Raw genomic sequence first — 22130 nt, forward strand, 5'->3', positions numbered from 1 at the left:
ATTTCTAAAACCTCATTCAAGAACTGTTCCAATTCTTTCCCCCCATCCACAACCCATTATTGTCAGTCCTTTATCACAAATATAAACCACAAACCCCAACAGAAGTTTCTTCCTTTTATTTGCTCTTATTCATTATATTCAGCATTCCTATTGCCCTCATGGGAACAAATGCCAGTCAGTTTAATTGTAAACATAGACACTGGGCACAGATTCTGCATTACACCTTTCTATCACACAGTCCCCCAATTTTTTCCCACCCAACTCCCAATTGCAAATTCAACTAATAATTATAATAATGCTGCAGTCAAGTTAAACACATACATTTCCCCAAAGTTGTTCACTTTGTATAATTTACTGCAAGTGCAGAATGGGAGGGAGGATGGAATGTTCACTTGCAGTATGCCCAAATTCTACATGGGGTTCACTCTTGTACTTGCTATTCTAGTGTTACTTTATTTTCTTTCCTCAGAGAAGAGCTGCTCTGACTGACAAACTTAACAGTTTGGAATTCTCCAACATACTATAGGTGCAAGCAAAAAACAGACCCTTCTTATATAATTAAGTAGGCAGTCACAACTGATGGAAACCATCATACACAGATAGGAATTAAAGTATGTGGAAACCCAATATTCACTACAATTAGGCAGATGATAGTGGCATTTAGAGATCAACACATCTGACTTTAAAAATGTCCCATGCAGATATGTCCTAAGATGTCCCATGCAAATACACCAGAACTACACATTTCAAAGGATAGTATGATAAATCTTGTTTAAATTACTTTGTATTTAATAAATATCCCAGTTAACCAGTTGTCAAGAGTGTAATACCTTTCACAGTTGTGACCAGAGGTGTAATCACGGCAGTTCAAACACTGTCCACTATATGGGTCGCAATCATCCGCATGGCCATTGCACTGGCAAGGTTGGCAGCTTGGAAATCCCCAATAGCCAGGTAAGCATCTGTCACACGGACGGCCATATATTCCATGGAAACATTGGCACTGACCAGTCTCCGGGTGGCAGAAGGCGTTGACAGAAGCTTGAATGTGACACTCACAAGCTAAAAACAGTACACAGACACATCTTGAAAGAAATTAAAGCTGGATACATACTTATAGTCATGCAGTTATGATGCTATAACCCGAAGTCTCAAGTTACTCAAACATAAAACATCTGGAAATATAGTGGTTTTACCTCACTAAGTTCATAGGGGCCCCATGTGAATGTGCTAAAATAAAGGTCTTGAGAAATGTTTTCCTTTTGGAGACAACGTTCTCTTTCAACAGCTCACTGAGTAAGATAACATTTGACTAAGGTAACAGTAACATTTGCCATTCTAGATAGAATAAAACAACAACATACATTTGCATCCACTAGGTCCAAATCCAAAAGTGCCAGGAGCGCATTTGTCACATCTTCTTCCAACAACATTTGGCCGACATTGACATTGACCTCCATTAGCATCACACACAGAACTTAATGAGCCCTGCGGGTCACACTGGCAGGCTAAAAAGGGAAAAGAAACAGGCTTGAGAGGAGTTGCAAATGCAAAACTGTGGATCATCTTGGCAATAGCAGTGCTGTGCATGCTACTCTGCTGGTAAAGGGCTCATCTGTACAGTCCTTATACGACAAATATTAGTGGTCCAAACAACATGATTTTGTTTTGCCCTAGAGTATTTTTGACAGAAGCTAATTAATGTGGGGGAAATGCCTGGGATTTGAAGAATTTAAGTAGTTATTAGGAGTAAACAGGGATACAATAAAACTGTATTATAGCTGGAAATCATAATTTATTAGAGGTGTGCAAGGTCAGTTTGGAGAGGTTGGGAGGGAGTTGGGGATAGTCCAACCCCAATCTAAGGAAGCCTGGTTCAGGTTGGAATTCTCTGTTCAGGGGAAATTGGAGCTCTCTGGAGCTCCAAATGGCAGTAGGAGTTTGCTTTTAAAAAAAATTTGATATGATCAGTGATAAGTTAAATTCTGGGGGTGGGGAAAAACATGTCCTGCCCTGAATCTGCCCATCTGCCAGCCTGCACATACATTTATTTTTCTCTTTTACAATTTTTAAAAGCCCATTTTTAAACTGTTTAAAAGTGGCTGATTTCTGGGTCTCCCCTGTGATTCTCTGGTGTTGGATCACTTCCTGAGATTCTTGGATGTTAGGTCACTACCGCTGTGATGATCTGGTGTTAGGTTAATTTTCTTCCAGGTTTCACAGTTAGTATCCCGGTTACTTTTTGAAATTAAGTTAAAGGATGGCTCAGGAAAATACCTGTCCCCAACATCTGAAGGGTTCACAGGACAGCAAACCCACATTCGTGGGATTGGGTTAGATCAGGGTAGGACCCAGTCCTGACATTAACTATTGTGCACAGTCCTAAAATTTATGATCCAAATTGATTGACCATTTGAGATGAAAAACGGACCTTGCTGCCTTTTCCTATGCATCTTTCTTACTATACAGCCAGCATCTGTTTATTCAGGAGACCTGCCTTATAGTTATATGTTCCCACTGCACACCACCTTCACAGATGCAGTCAGATCTGCTGTTCAGTGAGCACCACAATTGCTTCCTAGTTGTTCCCTGCTTTGGGAATCTTGCTTTAAATCTGTTGCCTACTTACACAATGCTGTCTCATGCAATAGAGCTGAAATGCTAAAAATAATATTCCTGCAAACGTCAGTCATAGGTGTTTTAACAACACTCCTGCTGTTCTCCAGGCACCGATATCTTTGAAAGGTTTCCCAGGCACTGTTAGTCATCACATCGTCACCTCTGCCTCCAACTGTGAATATGTCCAGTGATTTGCAAAAAGGCATAAGAACAAGCTGTGGAATGATTTTTACAAAGCAGTATTACTACTTATTAAAATTTACAGCCTATTTAGCATAAGGTATAATACCACTTAATGTTTTTGGTCAAACCTATTCCAGAATTTAACTTAAAATATCAAACTGTTATTAATATGTATGATGCCTTCTAAACATGCAATCCAAAGAGTATTTTCGCACACACAAAAGCTTCCACAGAAAAATGTTTCGGTTTTTGTTCAACCTCAGTTCCTCATACTGTGTTGAAGGCAGTTCCCAATGTTTGTCCCAACATACATAATCTCCTGACATTTTAGAAACCACAGAATCAAATAAAAAGGTTATGTTCCATCCCATTCCACATGCATAGCTCTGTGAGAAGAGTGCATGACAGGGAATCTCCACAGGGAATTCATTCATCTTCCTCTCCTTTTCCTATCAGCACAACTAGGCACACATTGCCTCAGGTGTACTGTAAAGTATGTAGCAGAAGACTTTCTGTATCTTGCAGATAGGTATCTGTTGACACTGATCCTATCCAGACCATCCTGATATTTGCATAGCTATTTGGACTAAGAGCTGTGTTCATGGGAGGGGCTGAATCCTCATTCTCTGCACACTTCACAAGCACATTTTTCTTTAAACAATTCAGTTGAAATTAACAGGCATGCTCTCATTAATTGTGTATATCTACTTATGTGTCAAAATGTATTTGGGTTTACACTATTACTTGTGCTGTATAAGGGCAACATCCAGTTTAGTCAGTCATGACTAAGCACCATTGAAATCAATGAGACAAGTTAGTTATCAGTAAATTAGGTTCCATTAATTTCAATGGGATTTAGTTAAGACTAACTTAGTATGGATGCTGCCCCCATACATAAACTGATTTTAATGGCTTACATACTGCATGGTGAGCCACCAAAATGAGAGGCGAACTCACGGCTTCCAATCCTCATTTTTCTTTTTAGATTGTGAGCCTTTTGGGACAGAGAGCAGTTTTTTCTATTTTTCTGTGTAAAACTGCTTTGAGAACTTTTGTTGAAAAGTGCTATATAAATATTCACTGTAGTAATAGTAGAAGTTTAAACCTTGCCAGTGTGAGTTGTGAAGGTGGGGAGGCTCTGTGGCTGCTAATGAGTGTGTCCTTGCATTCCTGCTGCTGCTCCCATTGGAGTAAACAATTAACTTTGCAAGCTGAGTCCGCAGGGCTTAAAAAGGCTCAGAAGCACCGAGCTTGCTTCTTGCTTAGATAGGCAGTTCATTGTGCAGTATGTAAACCAATATATACATTGTATATTTTAATTTATGGACAATGAAATGCTTAATAAAAACAATTAAATTTCACTTACTGAATCAATGAGCGTGTATGGATTTTCTACCTCTGTATTGTATGAGTATTGTGGCAGCTCCAGACGAACAGTATAATTCAGTCCCTTTTCAAAGCAAATTGGACGTGGAAGAACTACATATCTGCATTAGCAAGAGGATATAATATCAATACAAGGGGAAAATCTTGAAGATAAAGTATACAAAAAGCAGTGGGATAGTAACAAACAACTAATGATAAGTATGAGACTGAGGATTATCTAAAATGGAAAAATTCTCTATTTATCGCCCAACCCCAATTTGTTTATTTTATCTTTCTATTGTTATATTCACCTTGAACCTGGAGATAATGATACTTCCTGATCATCATCATCAGGAACTGTATTGCCACATCTGCTGCTGGCAGGAATCTTGCCTGGGCGATATACAGTGATAACAGCTTTCTCCCATTGATCTGGTAACTGAAAAAATTGGTCCACATTAAAATCTTTTTACTGCTCAATACTCCAAGAGCTCTGCATGGATTTTGTCTTATGTAGGGATTGGTATTGTGTGAGCAATAATGTTAGTCACTGCAATCTACTATAAGTGGCTGCCAGATTTTCCCATTACAAGTAGCTTGGATAAACAGGTTTGATAGTTTTCTGCCAGATGAAAGGAGAAAATCTCAGGTTTCATTTTAGAGAAAAGAGGGAAATAAGTTTCTATTCTTCAGAAAGATTCTAGGCTCTTAATATTCAGGGGTTGGAGCTTCTGGGCCTTTTATATTGCATGCATAATGCTCATAACATGCAGGGAATGTACCCTGATCATACATAGGAACATAGGAAGCTGCCATATACTGAGTCAGAACATGGGTCTATCTAGCTCAGTATTGTCTTCACAGACTGGCAGCGGCTTCTCCAAGGTTGCAGGCAGGAATCTCTCTCAACCCTATCTTGCAGAAGCCAGGGAGGGAACTTGAAACCTTCTGCTCTTCTCAGAGCGGCTTCATCCCCTGAAGGGAATATCTTGCAGTGCTCACACATCAAGTCTCCCATTCATATGCAACCAGGGCAGACCCTGCTTAGCTATGGGGACAAGCCATGCTTCCTACCACAAGACCAGCTGTCCTCTTCTTAGACCAGCTCTCATCTCCAACTGCCTGCTATTTACTCATCTTACTTCCCCATTACCAGTAACAGAAACAAAAATCAAAATCCTAAGAAAACAAGCAAATTTAGAAAATGTATGCCTAATAAGCATAACTCTCTCTATATATATGGTCTTGATTTGCATATTGGTCATCTGCAACACATTTTCTGATATCCATCATTCATTACAAACACTTGAGAGATAATTATATCTTATCTAATTCAAACTATATCTACATGTGAATCTGATTTATTCAGATTTGGACTTCAGTGTTGTTAAGTAATCACTAGAATATCTGTTCGATATTAAAACAAAAGATCAGTATCCAAAATAAATCTCCACAATCAGACTTTCAAACTTCTTGAAAACAAAGAGAAACATTGGTATCTGTCATTCGGAAGCCACACAATGAAGCTGTATGGGTCTACAGACTTACCTGTGGTTCATAGCGAATAAGAACATCATACTCCATAGAATATGGTATATTGTCTATATAGAATTCCAGGTATGCCCCTTCAGGAACTCTCACAAATCCAATTCCAGTCCATGAAGGTATACGATCCTGAGTATACTGACGCTCAATTATGCTCACTCCCTGCAGAACAGGATTATGCTTTTTAAAGAAGTTAGCACATTTGTATTCAAAGGGCAACAACAGAACTCAATAGGCAAAATAATCCAAAGCTGTGTGGCATTACAAGTTCTTTCTATATTCATTTCTTGCTTAATTCTGTTTGCTGACAAATTCTTTTTGTACCAGCATACATTTTGCCCTTTACTTAGGAACATAGGAAACTGCCATATACTGAGTCAGACCATTGGTCTATCTAGCTCAGCATTGTCTTCACAGACTGGCAGCGGCTTCTCCAAGGTTGCAGGCAGGAATCTCTCTCAGCCCTATCTTGGAGAAGCCAGGGAGGGAACTTGAAACCTTCTGCTCTTCCCAGAGCGGCTCCATCCCCTGAGGGGAATATCTTGCAGTGCTCACACATCACGTCTCCCATTCATATGCAACCAGGGCAGACCCTGCTTGCTATGGGGACAAGTCATGCTTGCTACCACAAGACCAGCTCTCCTCTCTTATAACAGAGTCACGCAGACGGCCAGTGCACATGCGTGGCAGCCTCCAAAATTGCTGCCGCCAGCGTGAAGAGGCCAAAAAAGTCCTAGAAAGGGCCAGAAATCACCCATTTTGAGATTAGGGGGAGGCCTGAAGGGGAGGGAGAATTACTGGAGACACCCCCCCCCACCCGCGGCAGCACCCCACAGAGGCGGTGAGTGCTTTAAAAATATTATTTATTATTATTATAGCAGCCCCTGAACTGGCTTGAATTCCAGCCGAGCCAGCGGAGGTGTTAGGGGGGCACAAAACTGAACATGCCCAGTTCTATTTGAATTCAGTTTGGACTCAAACCAAACTGGGCAAACTGGTTTTGTGCACACCCTTACTTGCTACTGAAATCACATTTATTTTCCTTCCTCTGCCTTGCTGGAGGGAGAGGAAGGGAAATAAACAAAGCCCAGCAGCAAGCAGTGCCTAGAAATGAGCCCCAGAGTGATCGCACAGGCTCCACAGAACCCCGAGCCCTCCCCTTTGCGTGCGATGGCACAAAGGGGGTGGGGCCCTGGCTCTGCGGAGCCCATGCAAGGCCTCCGGAGCTCATTTCCTGGCAGTGCTTGCTGCTGGGCTGTGTTTATTTCCCTTTGAGGGAGAGGAAGGGAAATAAACATGACCTAGCAGCGAGCGCTGCCTGTAAATTAGCTCCGGAGAGCTTGCACAGGTTCTATGGAGCTCAGCCCCCGCTGCCTTTGCACATGACATTATGTGCAAAGGGGAGAAGCCCCTGTGTGTGATGTCACATGCAAATCGGGGGTGCAGGCGGGACGGAACATGGGCCACCGCAAAGCTGGCTACGCCACTGGATCCAGGATTCAGTTTTAACTCTAATCTATATAACATAACAGACTTATTTTTAAAGGACTAATATATTAACCTTTTCTCTGTATAGATCTATCCTTCCTCCCCACCTTTTCGCTTTCTTCTCTGCCCATATATGTCTGTCTCTTTTTCTTCCCCTCCTTCCAAAACACGTTCACAATGCTGTTGGTGTGTTCCAGTGTATTAAATAAACCATGCATTGCTTCCAGCTCTGAGTCTAAGATACAGGTGTTGTGCACACCCCGTAGGCCAGTTTGGAGATAGTTACATGTAAAATAGCCTAATCTACAAGTATAGACACAACACTGGAACTGGGAGTCTTTAAGTAGGTCCTGGCTCTGGTACCAGCACTGTATACCCTCTCAATGTAGACTACTAACACTCACGCCCATTAATGTCCAGCTTCTTGGGCACTCATGTTTATTTTTGAATTTTTAATACTGCCTTTCCTAACTAATCATCCAAAATAGCTCATGTTTCTTTCATTCTACTTCTGGTGGGCATACTATAAAACCAACTGCACAAAAAAATAAGAAAATATATTGAAACCAAAGAGCATTCAGAGAAGACAAATGTCACATTTCTTGATTTCTTACTGAATACAATACTCACAGGACCAAAGAGGGCTTCCTCTGCCTCATAGACATAATGATCTAAAGCAATGAAGAAATAACCTGGTTCCACTTCATTGCACTGGCGCCCAATCATATGAGGTCTACACTGGCATTGACCAGATTCACTTGAGCAGCTGAAAAAGAAAGTGAATTTATATTCTGTGTCTGTGTTTGTCTGTGTGTGTGTGTGTGTGTAACTCGATCCCAAACCAAGCACAAGCATCACAAACAGTGTTACTCAGATGCTGCCATTGTTGTTTTTGAAGATGTAGACGCCCTAGCACAGATGTTTAGGATTCAGGTGCAAGACAACTTTTTGCACTTTGGAGACAGATAAAATTATACTAAAAAAAATCCCATGGGAAAACTGTCATAATTGAATATTCAGCTTTCCTGTGACATCACTCCTGACTCTAAGTAAACCTTCAGTCAACAGTGGCCAGTAAGCAGACTCAAAAGATAAATGGCAGCACAGTAGATGTGTGAAACTGTGTGAAAGATAATGTACTTCCTCACACCATAAAGCCACTCTTTTAATACTCAAAAATTCAGTTTTACTAAGAGATTTATTTGCAAAAGAGTTACACTATTTGTCAGTACTCTCTTTAAGGCCTGTTCGTATAACCTTTGCCCAGAATCCTCCTGTAAGTCAAGCTCTTGTAACAATGGGAAATAAGCAATTCCTAAAATGTCCCAATTGGAAATCCAGGAAGTTGTTATCCCAGGTAGATTTTAACAAATATGGGAAGCTTTCCATGCTTGGAACAATGATTTCATCCTCTGTTATGCTTTCCTTGGCAGTTTTTCAGCATCAAAACAACAGACTTTCAACCCAGCTGCATGTTTCAGATGCTGTACCAAGCCACCATGATCTATGCTGGAGGAAACTGTAATTAAGAACTTTGCAGAAACATCTTGGATTGAATAAGAACCTCCATCCTGCCCAACAATCAGCTGTAAAATTAGAAAACAGGCTTGTAAAAACAGGCATCTCAATTGTAGCAGATCTTGAGTATGAATGAATCCTTTATCTAAAGAGAGCCAAAAATGAAGGGAGGGGAAAAAAACATATTGGCTCAACTTCTGCTGGAAAACGACACCCACATTCAGATGGTTTTTCTATCACTGACATTAACACATTCACAGGCTAGGCACTCCTTGGTCCCACAACACAATTTTAATAGGATTTTAGAACGTATATCAGATACTGCATAGGGAACTAATAACCAGGGGCAAATGATGAATTTGAATGAATATATTTATTTGTATTTGCCTCAGACAGATGAGAAAGCTTATAAGAGTGAAATGCAAGGAAGACTTGTGTTGAAGCAGCCTGATTGTGAAATAGCTATACCAAGTATAAACAAACAAGCTGAACCAGACTGAGAAAGAATAGATTCCATATACTCTGAACACCAAATACTGTGACAAATAAATGTTGGAAACAGAACGCTGACACGGAGGGGACTTTTGGTCTGATCCGACCAGGAAACTCTTATATTCTGACTAGTGTTTTCAGGCCCGTTAAATAACGGGCGCTAGTAAGTGATCCGGGCCCACCCCCACTCCCTCTTGCCCTCCCCCCTCCCCAGAAGTCTTGCGCTCCACCCACCACTCACCCGGCAACTTTAGTCAGTTGGGGCCCAGTCTTCCCCTTGCCACCGCCTCCATGGCCACGCTGCCGGTCCGATCTGGGCCGCCCCCGCCTAACATTCCCGGCCAGTCTCCCCGGCCGGGCAAGGGCCCCAAAGTGTCTCCGCCACCGGGCGTTGCCGGCGCCGCCAGGCCTCGGCGGCGGCTCCGCCACCACCTTGGGCGGCTTTCCTCGCCGCCTCTTGCCCCCGCCCGGCTTCCTCTGGCCCCCCGCCCAGCTTCCTCTGGCCGAGATGGCGGCTCTGCTGCCGTCTCGGCCAGCTTACCCCGCCGCCTCTCTCCTTGCTTCCCAGCTTCTTCAGGCGGCCGCTTCTGGCCGCCCAACATGGCCGCCGGGTGCTGGCGGTCGTGTCTCTCTTGGACTGTTCTGAGCATGCGCTCCGCGCATGCTCAGAACAGTCAAGGCACGAACGCACGCTTGGTGTCCGTCCACGGACGGACACCAAGCGTTTTATTAGAGAGGATGCCAGTTAACTTAATGACTCAAGTTATGTCCTTCAGCATTCTCAGAATGGCCTTACACTTCTGCAAGCTTCCCTTCAACCAGCCCGCCACCCATTCATTCATTCATTCATTTATTATCCACCCCTCTAGCACAATGCTGCTCACAAGATATATGTAGAGCTGCATGTAGAAGGTAAATAACTAAATGGAGTCTTGGGTGCAAAGTGTCAAAATCTAGAATGTCATGCATATTTGTGAGATTGGTTTGACTGAATTTTGCCTCATCTTTTACTGTTCAGTTCCATTTATATGCTTAAAACAAAAGGTAGTCACCAACATTATTTCCGAAATTTCCCTCTACTAAACTAGGACTATTAAAGATCTGAGATTATTTGTAATTCTTTAACATAATTGTATTGGTTTGTTTTTGATTATATTAACTTTTCATTTTACAGAATAATATATTATTATATAATAATATAACATATAATAATATAATAAGATGCTGCCATAGGAAGTAACTATCAAGAGATTCCTCCCACGACCTCAGGATATTAATGTTACCAACATGGCATAGGAGGCAACTATTGGTGGGGGTCTGAGGGGAGGTTATGCTCAAGGTCCTCCAGCCTTTTGTTTTAATGGTTTGTACCAGGCTGCTCACAGGGATGTGTCTGGGCTCTCTTCTTAAGGACAGAGCAGGGGGTGCATTAGGGACAGCTATTTCAGTAGAGGGGGGAATAGAGGATCGGGCATTGGCAGGCCAGCATGCTGTTACAGGAGAAGGGAGTCCAGTAATTTAATTACTGTTTCCCCTTCTAGATGCCCTGTCAGTTCCCAGGCCTGAGGCAGAAATTCCACCAGTTGATCATGAGCTAACCTGACTTGTATAACTGAGATCTGATTGCGAGAGGCTAGTGGTCCTGTGTGGGCCCAACTTCTTCCCCCAGGGTACTCTGTTGCTGAGAGCAGGTACGGGAAAGTGAGCGGAGGGTGGGGTGACTGTGGTCCATAAGAATAACATCTCCCTTATCAGGATCCCTGTGAGAGAACTGACTTATGCTGAGTGTGTGTACCTTAGGTTGGGACTCAGGATGGACTGGGGATTCTGTTTGTGTACCGTCCACCCCACTACCTAACAGACTCCCTAACTGAGCTGACAGAGCTGGTCACTGAGTTGGTGTTGGTGTTGGGCTCACCCAGGCTTTTGTTGCTGGGTGATTTCAACATCCACTTTTGGACTGGCTTGTCTGGTGCTGCTAAGGAGTTCATAGCAGCCATGAAAACTATGGAATTCGATAAGACACAGTATAGAGCCCATTTTTATTTAATTTATTTTTATTTTATATTTTATACCCCACTCTTCCTCCAAGGAGCCCAGAGCGGTGTACTACATAAGTTTCTCCTTACAACAACCCTGTGAAGTAGGTTAGGCTGAGAGAGAAGTGACTGGCCCAGAGTCACCCAGCTAGTATTATGGCTGAATGGGGATTTGAACTCGGGTCTCCCCGGTCCTAGTCCAGCACTCTAGCCACTACACCACGCTGGCTCCCTCCATCTGAAGGCCGATGCTATGGCAATGTGTGTAGCAAGGCAGTGATTTTATTGTGTGTGTATTGTATCTGCAAGCAGAGCTGTCTGGATTGTTAGGGGTTTAACTCAAGCCCCTTTGTTTCCACTTTGTTTCCAGAAACAATGTCTCACTGTGACGTATTCAATGAGTTCTTTCCAGATAAAATCTCTCGCATTTGGGAGGGCAGGATGCCACCTTGTTTGAAGGAGGCAGTGATTAGACCCCTTCATAAGAAGCCCGCTCTGGATACCCTGGTGATGGGTAATTATAGGCCAGTCTCCAACCTCCCATGGTGGGGTAAGATGATTGAGAGGGTGGTGGCTGGCCAGCTCCAAGTGGTCTTGAAGGAAACTGATTATCTAAACCCGTTTCAAACTGGCTTTAGGGCGGGTTGAGACTGATCCCTTCGCTAGGGAATTGACAGGAGTGCGACTCTGCTGGTTCTTTTGGATCTCTCTGCAGCTTTTGATACGATCAACCATGGTATCCTTCTAGATCACCTGAGGGATTTGTGGACAGGAGCCACTGTTTACAGTGGTTCTGCTCCTATATCTTGGGTAGATTTCAGATGGTAGCGTTTGGTGACAGTTGCTCTTCAAAAAGAGAGCTGCTATATGGAGTCCCTGAGGGCTGCATTCTGTCAACTATGCTTTTTAACACCCACACCAAACTGTGAGGTCATCAGGGGATTTGGTGCTGGTTGTTATCAATTTGCTGATGACACACAAATCTATTTCTCCTTGTCATCAATATCAGGAAATGGGTAGCCCTTTAAATGCCTGCCTACAGGCAATAATGGGCTGGATGAGGGTTAACAAACTGAAGTTGAATCCAGGCAAGACAGAGGTGCTCAGTGTTGGAGGCCATAATCCGCAAGACGAGATAGAATTTCCAGTTCTGGATGAGGTTACACTCCCCCAGAAAAAACAGGTTCATAGTTTGGAAGTGCTCTTGAACCTGGGTCTTACACTGGTGCCTTTTCACATGTGTGCCTTTTTAACAAGTGTGCCCCTTTTGTCACAAATCTTCAGCTCAGGTACCACATAGAGATTGTTTCTGTGTGTGTGTGTGTCTCTCTCTCTCCCCCCCCCCCGCCCTCTCTCTCACACACACACAAGTGCACACATAAAATTTAAATGTTACCGTTATGAGACAGGCTACTCCAGTCCCTGGCTTACATCCAGACTAAGTTATCAATGAGTACTCCCATATAAATTAATGGGACTAGATTACATGTCCTATCAATTTCAATGTGAATTCTCAGTGCTAATTTTCAGAAGCCTATCAGTCAGGCTGAGGGGAGGAGTATGCTGAGTTCCAGCATGTAGCCTGCCAATCAGGAGCAGAGGACAACGGTCTTCACCCTCCTCCCTCCCCTTCTCTGATGGGGGACAAATAGCACAGCTGCAGTGTGGGGAAGCAGAAGGTTTCCGAATACCCCACTGGAAGCTCTTCAAGCCCTAGGGGTAATAGTATGCTCTGTTGGGAACCCTTGATGTAATTAATCTCTCACATACTTGTACTGGCTGATAATAATGGCAGATGTGCCCCATCATGTCCCAGCTGGACTTAACACTACTGGTAATAAAATACTAATTTAATCTTATGCTTTACTGCTGTAACATAGTGACTAAGTGTAAGTTGGGAAGCATCCTCACTAGGTAGTCTCTCATCTTTTCACCTTGCCTTCTGATCTACAATATGAGGATAATAACATTGATGTACTTTACAGGGCTATTGTAAGCCAACATATGTGAAGTGTCTGAAACACTTGGGAGTCATGGTGTAAATGCTAAGTACAGGCAAACTTTGTTATCCACAGATTCAACATTCGCAGTTTCGCATATCCATGGTCAGGGAATAGACACCCGACCTCGGCAGACATGGGCAGGAGACCCGTGGAACTCACGTACCCATGAGGTGGTGGCAGCTGTACCTTTTAGAACCACCGCTGTGGGTCAGGGATGGCTGCAGAGGCGGCCACAGCAGTGTGGATGGTGGAGGCGGCAGCAGCAGAGACTCCATCTCCCTCCCGAATAACTGTGCTGGTATCTTTCAAAGCAACAGGGATGGCGATGGAGGCAGCAGCGGAGACTCCTTCTCCCTCCCCGCCTCCCTCTCAAATGACCGCATGGGTCATTCGGGTCTCTCTTAAGCACATGCTCAGAGAGACACAAAATGGGGCACAGACTGGTCCGCGCAGTCATTTGGGAGGGAGAAGGAGCCCCCACTGCTTCCTCTGCCAACCCAGGGATGGTGGAGGCAACAGTGTGGACCTAACCCCACAATCCCCATTGCCCCAATGGAAAGATATTCCTGGATTCCATATCCATGGTTGTAGAGTGGAACAGAACCCCTGCGAATATTGAGATTTTCCTGTATTGCTAACCAAACTGAAAATACAGGAAAGAAAACATCAATGTTCTAAAGTCCCCTCCAAGCTAAAATACATAGCCAATTACAGATGAAGCAGATCTTTCTGAAGTGCAGTCTCAAGAACGTCACTGAATCTAGACTTACTTATTGTTCAGTGCTCCTCCTTGGTCACAATCACATGGTCGACATCCATCCATATCATTGCTCAATCCCCAGTGTTCAGGCTACAAGAGAAAGTTTAGGCATTTATTAGCATAATGAAATTATTTAGCTTTAAGCAAATATCAAACCCCCGGCACTGTAAAATGTTTTAAATACCCAGGACGATAGCACAACAAACTACTTTTATTTTCTCTTAGCTTCTCTCAGGTGCCATCTCCTTTCCAACACCACCCCACTCCATTCATTAGCCCTCTTCAGACATTTGTGAGTGTTGTTGCGCTCCCAAAACGGGGAGGAAGTCCCACCAGAAGCTGTCACCCACCCCCTCCAGGCAGGCACTCATGGTTACAGCCCCATATTGTCTCAAGGGAAAGCGCCATAACCACGATGGCTGGCACTTCCATAAGCAGTAATCTTGGGTGATCCAGGTTGTTGCTCATGGAAGTGCTGATCATCATGGCTACAGTATGAGGGTATGGTATGGTATGGTATGGTATGGTATGGTATGGTATGGTAATAGCACCATAACCATGGGCACCTAGCCTGAAAGGGTGAGTGACAGCTCCTTGGAGAAACCTCCTTCCAGTGCGGTGGGCTAATGAACATCTGAAGAGGGCTATCATTCTTTCAGTATTCAGTGTGCTTGCTTTGGTGACATATGTATTAATATACCAGCTAAGAGCCCATCCATATGATAGAGAAGGGACAACATCTAAGCCACTGACAACTGAGTGATGGGACAAAAGAGATTCAGGCTTTTCTTGCACTGTGCAGAGCAAGAGAGTGGCTGATGTGATGTGATCTGATCTGATCTCACAGTGGGCCTGTGCAGATAAAGGGATTAACAGCCCCAATAGCAACTGTCATTGATGTAACTGTTTTGATATCAGAAACCTGGTGCAAGTTGAAAGAAAGCACAGCTTGAAGCAGTTGAGCTTATATGATACTATGTATTATGCAGGTTGATATGTAATATCAATATCTGCTGGTATTGTATTTGTACTGCATTGTACTGTGACCGAAATAAAGCTATTAATTGAGCAATCGAGCCTTAAAGGAGATGTAGCAGTCCTCAGAATTTGGAATTTTAAGGCTAATGTATGTAACTTTTGTGAAATTAAGTATGTATCATAAGTACTGCTAATGGGTTTTAGAAAGGTGAATGATTGCTTCTGCCAATCCATTCAACAAGTTTGGACCTTTTCAATAACATTAAATAAACAAATGGCACTTGCTGTTTTATCTAGAAAGGGTTTTTTTTTTTTAAATAAAAGCTCTACTATTTTAAGCAAGACAACTTACCAGACACTGATCACATTGCCTTCCTGTAACAAGACGTTTACAATAGCAATTTCCTGTCTCAGAGTCACAAGGATTCCCTCCAGGAATTGTGCCCAAGGGATTACATGCACAAGCTATATCAGGAAATACAAGCAAATAAATCAGGATTTACTTGCTGCATTTACAATTTACAAAGCATTTAATACAAATATTTACCTCAAAACCATTCTTCATTATTTCACTGCATAGACTTACTGCCAAATTGCCTTTTTCAAACTCTACCTTAACTCCTTGGCTTAGCTTAAAGATACATTTACTTCATTGTAGACCAAAGGTCACAATGAGCAATACAAAAATAACAAGCACAAATGTGCAATTAATTTTAAAAAGCAGTACAGACAATGAAATAAAAGCATAAAATATAGAACGATATCTAAAACAGACAAGTTAATTAAACAAACCCATAGTCATAAATGTTGCTGTGATAGGGCCTCAAAATACACTGCAAGGAGCATCATAGTAAATACAAACCAACAAAAGCCTAAATACGGGTAATCTAATATATTTCAAGTGATGTAATGGATTAATATCACTACAGCAGGCCTTGACAGTTTTTCTTTGGATCTAGGAGCCAACCCAAACGTTTAGAAGCCAGACACTAGACATCTGACAACATTAACAGATTTAGTGATGGACATTTTGTATGTGGGGCGGGGATAAATGAACTTCTCTTTATCCCCTTTACGAGTAGCATACTTAGAACAGAAACAGGGCTGCCTGGGACAAATAAATATTTTATTAAATAACTCTGCCTCTGAATACCTAGCCTAGGTGCAACGGTTAAATTTCTAGGCACCTTGGCTCCCTAGTGCCTGGGATTGTCAAGCCCTATACTATAATTAGCATGATATAGATATAGATATAGATATAGATATAGATATAGATATAGATATAGATATAGATATAGATATAGACAGGTCGAGGGAACATTCCCAGTGCCTTTGCACTGGCCAGAAAGGCTGGTGACAACATTTTTTTCTCCTATGTGTCACCATGAAGGTTTTGGCTCAGTAGCTTGATCCTGGTCCAACAAACCACACTTTGTTACATTAGGAATAAATCATGTAGCTGTGCATTCTCTCTTCTTTCTCCTTTCTCTCATTAGCCCAGCAATGTTAGAAACCAAGATTCTTGGTTTGTCAAGCCACAGTTTCACATCATGTCAAAAACATGAAACTGCAGTTTGAATGCTCTCAGTAAACCAGAATCAAACCATGCTTTGACATCCTTATTCACTGATTCAAGAACCGAAGCTTCAGTGTCCTATAAACCCATCCAAGTTAAAAAACAAACAAACAAACAAACCCCAAGATAATATTAATTTACACCAACCTGATTCTTTAGATCAGTTTAAAAAAAAAAAAAAAACAGGAAGAAAGGAAAATGATAGATGGGTGGTTTAAAAATTAATGGCTCACATGTTGCACAAGGCAACATGGAAGGTTCTGAACTTCCTGCACCACAGTAGATGTCTGAAGCAACACCCATGCTGTTGCAGAACAAGGCTTATCTGCTATTACTTAAAATTGCACAATCACACTTCCACAGTGATACAGTCATTATTTCCAATGGCCATAGAGCTGCTGAAGTTTGATTATCCAATTTAAGAAGTAGTGGATGGACCCTGTTCTGTAACATGGTGCTTCTTTAGCAGCACAGGTGGTTCAGACCTGCCCATGTTGCCTTGTGCAACATGTGAACCAATGACATTCAGTTAAGAAAATCAGGCAGTATATTAGCCATACCCTTCCTGCTCATATCTCTCAGATTTTATTTTGTTTTACTTACACTGACAACCACGAGGATTATCTTCGCTTAATCCATAGAATCCTTCTTTGCAGGAATCACAGCGCTCCCCTTCCACAAATAATTTACAACGGCACTGTCCAGCAATAAGGCCAGTTGAGAAGTCAGTGTAGCGATCACAGATTCCCCCATTTTGGGAGCCAATCGGGTCACAATTACATGCTAAAAAGACAAACACTTTAATGTACAATCTATTAATTACAATACAGAAAACACAGAACAAAATACATCATCACTTCCATTATACAAAATTCAATCATACGAATTTCCCACTCATTTAAACTCAGTGGCCTACATCCAGAGAGGTATTGTGCTAGCATAATGCTGTTCCATAGTATGAGGACATCGTGTATGTCTGTTGCTGTTGCACAAAGCAAGGAATGTTTGTTCGAGATTAATCCTTGTGCTAGCAAAAATGTTGACAAGTGTTGCACAATCAGTTGCAGAACACACTGCACAATCTTGTACATGTTCCAGAGAAGGTCTTCTGCTAGTGGTTCTGTGACAACGTAGAGCACCACAACTCTGCACAGCTTCACAAATTTCCCATGTATGCACAACTTCTCTCATTCCACTACACAACAGTAATCTGGATGCAGCCAATGTGCCCCATCAAATGGAAATAAGCCTTTTAATTTATTCAACAACTTAAACATTTTGTTTGTACCCCTTCTGCAATCAGTGAATACAGGAGATTTTATTATTATGAAACAAATGTTTTTGGAACATGCAGTAACTCTAAAAAAGCTCATTTGTAGATTTTGGAACAAAAAATTAACAGTAACCCACGTTTATGCTTTCAGAATTACATTAGTTTGTTAAATGTACATGAAAAGAGAAGGTGAACCAAAGCTGAAGGACAGCTAGAATATTAACCACATTTCTCAGTAATCATAACAGGCTATCAAATGCACTTGCCCATGAAAAGAAGATATAAATTGTACTTACGCTCACAAATGTGAGGATCTCTAATGTCTCTCTCTGGATGCTGGAAGTAGAAGGGTTTGCACTGCTCACAGTTACGCCCCACTGTATTGTGCTGACAGTCGTCACACACTCCACCACTGGTATTTCCAGTTGCCATGAACACAGCCATGTCAAAATGGCATTGTACAGAATGTTCGTTGCAATTGCATTCTAAGATAAAGAGATAAACTCCAAGATATAATTGTTTTATTCAGGGGCGTAGCAAGGTTTGAGTGGACCTGGGGACAAAGAGTGAAAATGGGCCCCACTGGCTCCCCACTTCTTCTCCAATTCCCCCCTCCCCCATATCTTTGCTGCAGAAAAACTACAAGGATGTGATGAACACAAAAGATTCTTAGCATGCCCTTTCCCCCCACTCCTATGCATATAATATTACACCATCTCCATGAATGTGTGCGTACACACACACAGACACACACACACACACACTTCCACTAGCTCAAAAACATTTTAAACATATATGCCTACTATCGTGGCCTCATATATGAATACAACACTAACAATGGTTCTGTCCTTATTTGCCCATTCATGTGCACGCTCTCTCTCTGTTACACAGACACACACACACACACACACACAAAATGTATTCCCAAGTCTAGGGAGTTATAGTTTAGAGCTACCAAAGGGAGTCTGAAACCTACCAAAGTTGCTCCAAGGATTCTGGATGCAACATGAGAGAAGGGAGCTTGACTTTTGGGAGCTGGCAAAGTATGTATTTACCAAGGACAAAAAAGATGAGCCATGGTCAGCGATCACCCAGACGTAAGAAATGAGAAGCATTGAAAATAACTCAGTGGATACCTCTGAGAGGTTTCTCACATGATTTCACATGGCAGTTTGCACAGGAAGGTATGGAACAAGTGTAGATACACTGCTGGAAAATTGAACATGCATCAAAATAATGATTAGCCTGGGTTGGAAATTTAAATAGGTGATTTTGAAAGTGGGTGCTATATGAGTTTATCGTAAACGTATATGAAAGAGCTATATTGCCGAATTGCTAAGTTATAGCTTACCACAAACATACTAGCTTTCACACTTTTGAAAAGATTAATGACTGCCTCAGAAACCATGGCAAAATATTATATACAATTCCTGACAGCTTTTAAGCCAATGGTGCAGAATGCCAGGCTCGGGAGTTTGAATATTTAGAGTTAGCAATGGTAAAGCTCTCCTTTCTGGGGAAGCCCTTCTACAGGTCCTGCGGATCTTATTCAGCATGTTCTTGTGGTCTCTAAAAGCCATGCCATGCCCCTTGCTAAAGTGAATGACTGTAAAATCAGGATGAAGCTCACAGATGTGAAGAAAGCACATGCCAAATTATACAAATATGTATAAACAGAAAATGTTGCAAACAAGATGAAGGGGCGGGGTTTGCTATTTTAATTAAAGTATTTTGTTGTTGTTATGGAACGGGAAGCACGGTGTGTGGAATTATTCCCTGGAGAGATAAATTATTTTGTTGTTAAAAGAACAAAGTGCACTATTAAAAATCAACACATCATTGTTGCTATTAATTTTTGGTGGTGCTTGAACAATCTGAGTGCAAGAGAGACAATCCTCTCCAGCTCAGTCACTAATCTCTCAGTCCGTCTCAGAGGGTTGCTGCCAACTCTGATTGAAGCTGTTCCTGAAGATTCCCTCCTGCCCCCATCACCAATACTTTTCACAATATTAAGACATTAAAATCTCCACTAGGATTGCTTTCAATTGTCACCCTGATATCAACGCTCATTCCTGGAAACCTCAGGCCAACTCTAGGTTGTTGTGAGGCAGTGGTGGGTAGACCATGTATGCTGCTCTGAGCCCATTGGAGGAAATATAGAACAAAAACATCTATTAAATTAATTGCCCACTTAGAAACATTGGGGGTGGGGCATGAGGAGCAGGCTCCACTAAGGATGGGTAAACTACTCTTTGAAGGTCTACAAGGAAACCTTCACTTTTAAGTGTGAAACGTTGCCTCTGATATTTAATTCGGGGGTGGGGACTGTTTCAGGTTGCAACCTCATGCATGGCAGCCTTACTTAGGAGTAAGCCGCCCTGAACTTCATGGGACTTACTTCTAAGTAAACATTAACAGAAGAAGCTGTCACTTACCAAAGCTTGGCCAACCAACTGAGGGATAGGTTGCTCCATTCAGAGCAGTGAGATGAAGGAAGGAAAAGAATTGTCCACACATTTTGGTGGGCTTGTTTTCTAAGATGGACCTGGTAGCAAGGGTTGCCCAATAACTGTTTTGCACCTACTGCTGCTCCTCTCATGGACTGGGAGGGAAGGGAAACCCTGTTATGCTCCTCCCTCTTGTATTATGCAGATGCCCGCGTCTTCCCTCTCCACCCTTCTCCTTTTGCCTGGCCTCTTGAGCAGCTTCCAGAGACAAGGTTGCTCCTTTCTCCCACTGAATGGCCGGCCTAGGCAGCTTCATTTTGTAAAGCTGACCTGAAAGAGCCGATAAATGCTTCCAGAGTCACAGAGGAAGTCTTGAAGAGTGTGCAGGGCTCTGCGGATCCCTTTTTCCAGCCCAGCCATTCACCCTGCTTGGAGTGAGGTAGCTGCTGCTGCATCACATTGCTCTCAGATGACCACAGGAAGAGAACCCCACCACCACTTCTCCCCTTTCTCCACATGTTCACTGCCCCAACCAGCTGTAAGCAGTGCAGCCCAGTAATGTGAGTCTGCAGCAGCTTCACAAAGGTGTTGAGTGTCCAGTCTTTTCTATGCGGGGGGGGGCAGCCTCTGGCAGCTCCCTGAAGTGTCCAGGGGTCCGGCAGGCAAGGGATTTCCATCCCCCTCTGTTCCATCATAGACACGTGCCTAGCTTTACTGTTTCCATTAGTTAACTGTTAGTTTTAAAAACAATATCAAATTATTTGGCATACAGTGGCTGCCTAATACTTAAGGCAATCTTGATTTAAGTCTTGACAATCTTGCCGTTGGAGTGGAGTGGCAGCTCCAAGTGGTTTTGTGTTGGAGAATGTGGAGGAACGCGTCCACTTGGCTGCATAAGATTTCAGTGCTGAAGGCTTCTTTGCAGCTGTTAAAATGGCTTGCACATGGTCCCTAAAAGTCACACTTCTACCCACCAGGGTATAAGATGCAGAGACTCCACATCCGGGTGGAGACAACAGCACCTGTCACCTGTCAGCAGGTGCGGCACTGATGAAAGATGCAGGTAAGCCTTCTGTGACAGCTGAAGAAGTATGGTGAACCAGGGTTGCCTGGGCCACCACGGTGCGATCAGAATGCATCTGGCTTTGTCCTCAACAATCTTATGGATAACCCTTGGTATCAAAAGAAATGGGGGAAATATATACAGGAATTGCCCGCCCCAGTGCAGAGGGAACACATCGCCTTCCAACTCTGGGTCCATTCCCGCCCTGCTGCAGAATCCCGCAGACTGAGAGTTCTGGGCTGAAGCAAACATATTCACACAGTGCTCCTCAGCCGAAAAATGGGAGTGCAGAATGCCTTGGCCCAGGCTCCACTTGTGAGATAGGGTGTTCTGGTGGCTCAGTGCATCCACTAAGTAGGAATGTGCACAGACCGGTTCGGAGGCCATTCTAAAGGCCTCCAGACCGGTCCGGTCACTGGGTGGTTTTGGTTCGGGTGGGGAGTTTGGGGGCTTCCATTAAGGGCGGGGGGGGCTTTACTTACCCCTCCCGCGCTTTCCACACACTGCCGCCGTAATTATTGAAGAAATTGCTCCTCCGATGGCTGTTCCTATTTTAAAAAATGGCTGCCCCCTTGAAGCCCTGGCCCCCTGCTGCTGCCTTGAAGCGCCCTCCCACCCCCTTAAATCTCGCCCCGGGCCCTTAAATCATGCCCCGATAACATTAAGAGGCGGGCGGCGGGGAGATGTCCTCCCGCCCCCTTCCCTGCTAGGCTGCAAAAGACTTTAGGAAGGCTTCTGCGCGTGCGCGCGCAGAAGCCTTCCTAAAGTCTTTTGCAGCCTA

At 43.1% G+C, this 22130-nt stretch overlaps 1 protein-coding gene across 2 annotated transcripts in view; it reads right to left on the reverse strand.

Moving 5' to 3' along the window:
* The window catches only part of LAMB1 (laminin subunit beta 1), a 118411-nt gene that overhangs the window by 56115 nt on the left and 40166 nt on the right, over positions 1-22130 (reverse strand). For both annotated transcript variants that reach the window (XM_053252956.1, XM_053252957.1), the window contains 11 exons: positions 18136-18324; positions 17170-17349; positions 15343-15455; positions 14023-14102; positions 7831-7966; positions 5716-5874; positions 4479-4606; positions 4169-4289; positions 2630-2834; positions 1365-1508; positions 831-1062 (listed from right to left, as the gene is read on the reverse strand). In XM_053252956.1, coding sequence (XP_053108931.1) covers positions 831-1062; positions 1365-1508; positions 2630-2834; positions 4169-4289; positions 4479-4606; positions 5716-5874; positions 7831-7966; positions 14023-14102; positions 15343-15455; positions 17170-17349; positions 18136-18324 — 1687 coding nt within the window. The remainder of the gene's footprint in view (positions 1-830; positions 1063-1364; positions 1509-2629; positions 2835-4168; positions 4290-4478; positions 4607-5715; positions 5875-7830; positions 7967-14022; positions 14103-15342; positions 15456-17169; positions 17350-18135; positions 18325-22130) is intronic.

This window comes from Hemicordylus capensis, chromosome 5 (genome assembly GCF_027244095.1).
Source record: "Hemicordylus capensis ecotype Gifberg chromosome 5, rHemCap1.1.pri, whole genome shotgun sequence".
NCBI lineage: Eukaryota > Metazoa > Chordata > Lepidosauria > Squamata > Cordylidae > Hemicordylus > Hemicordylus capensis.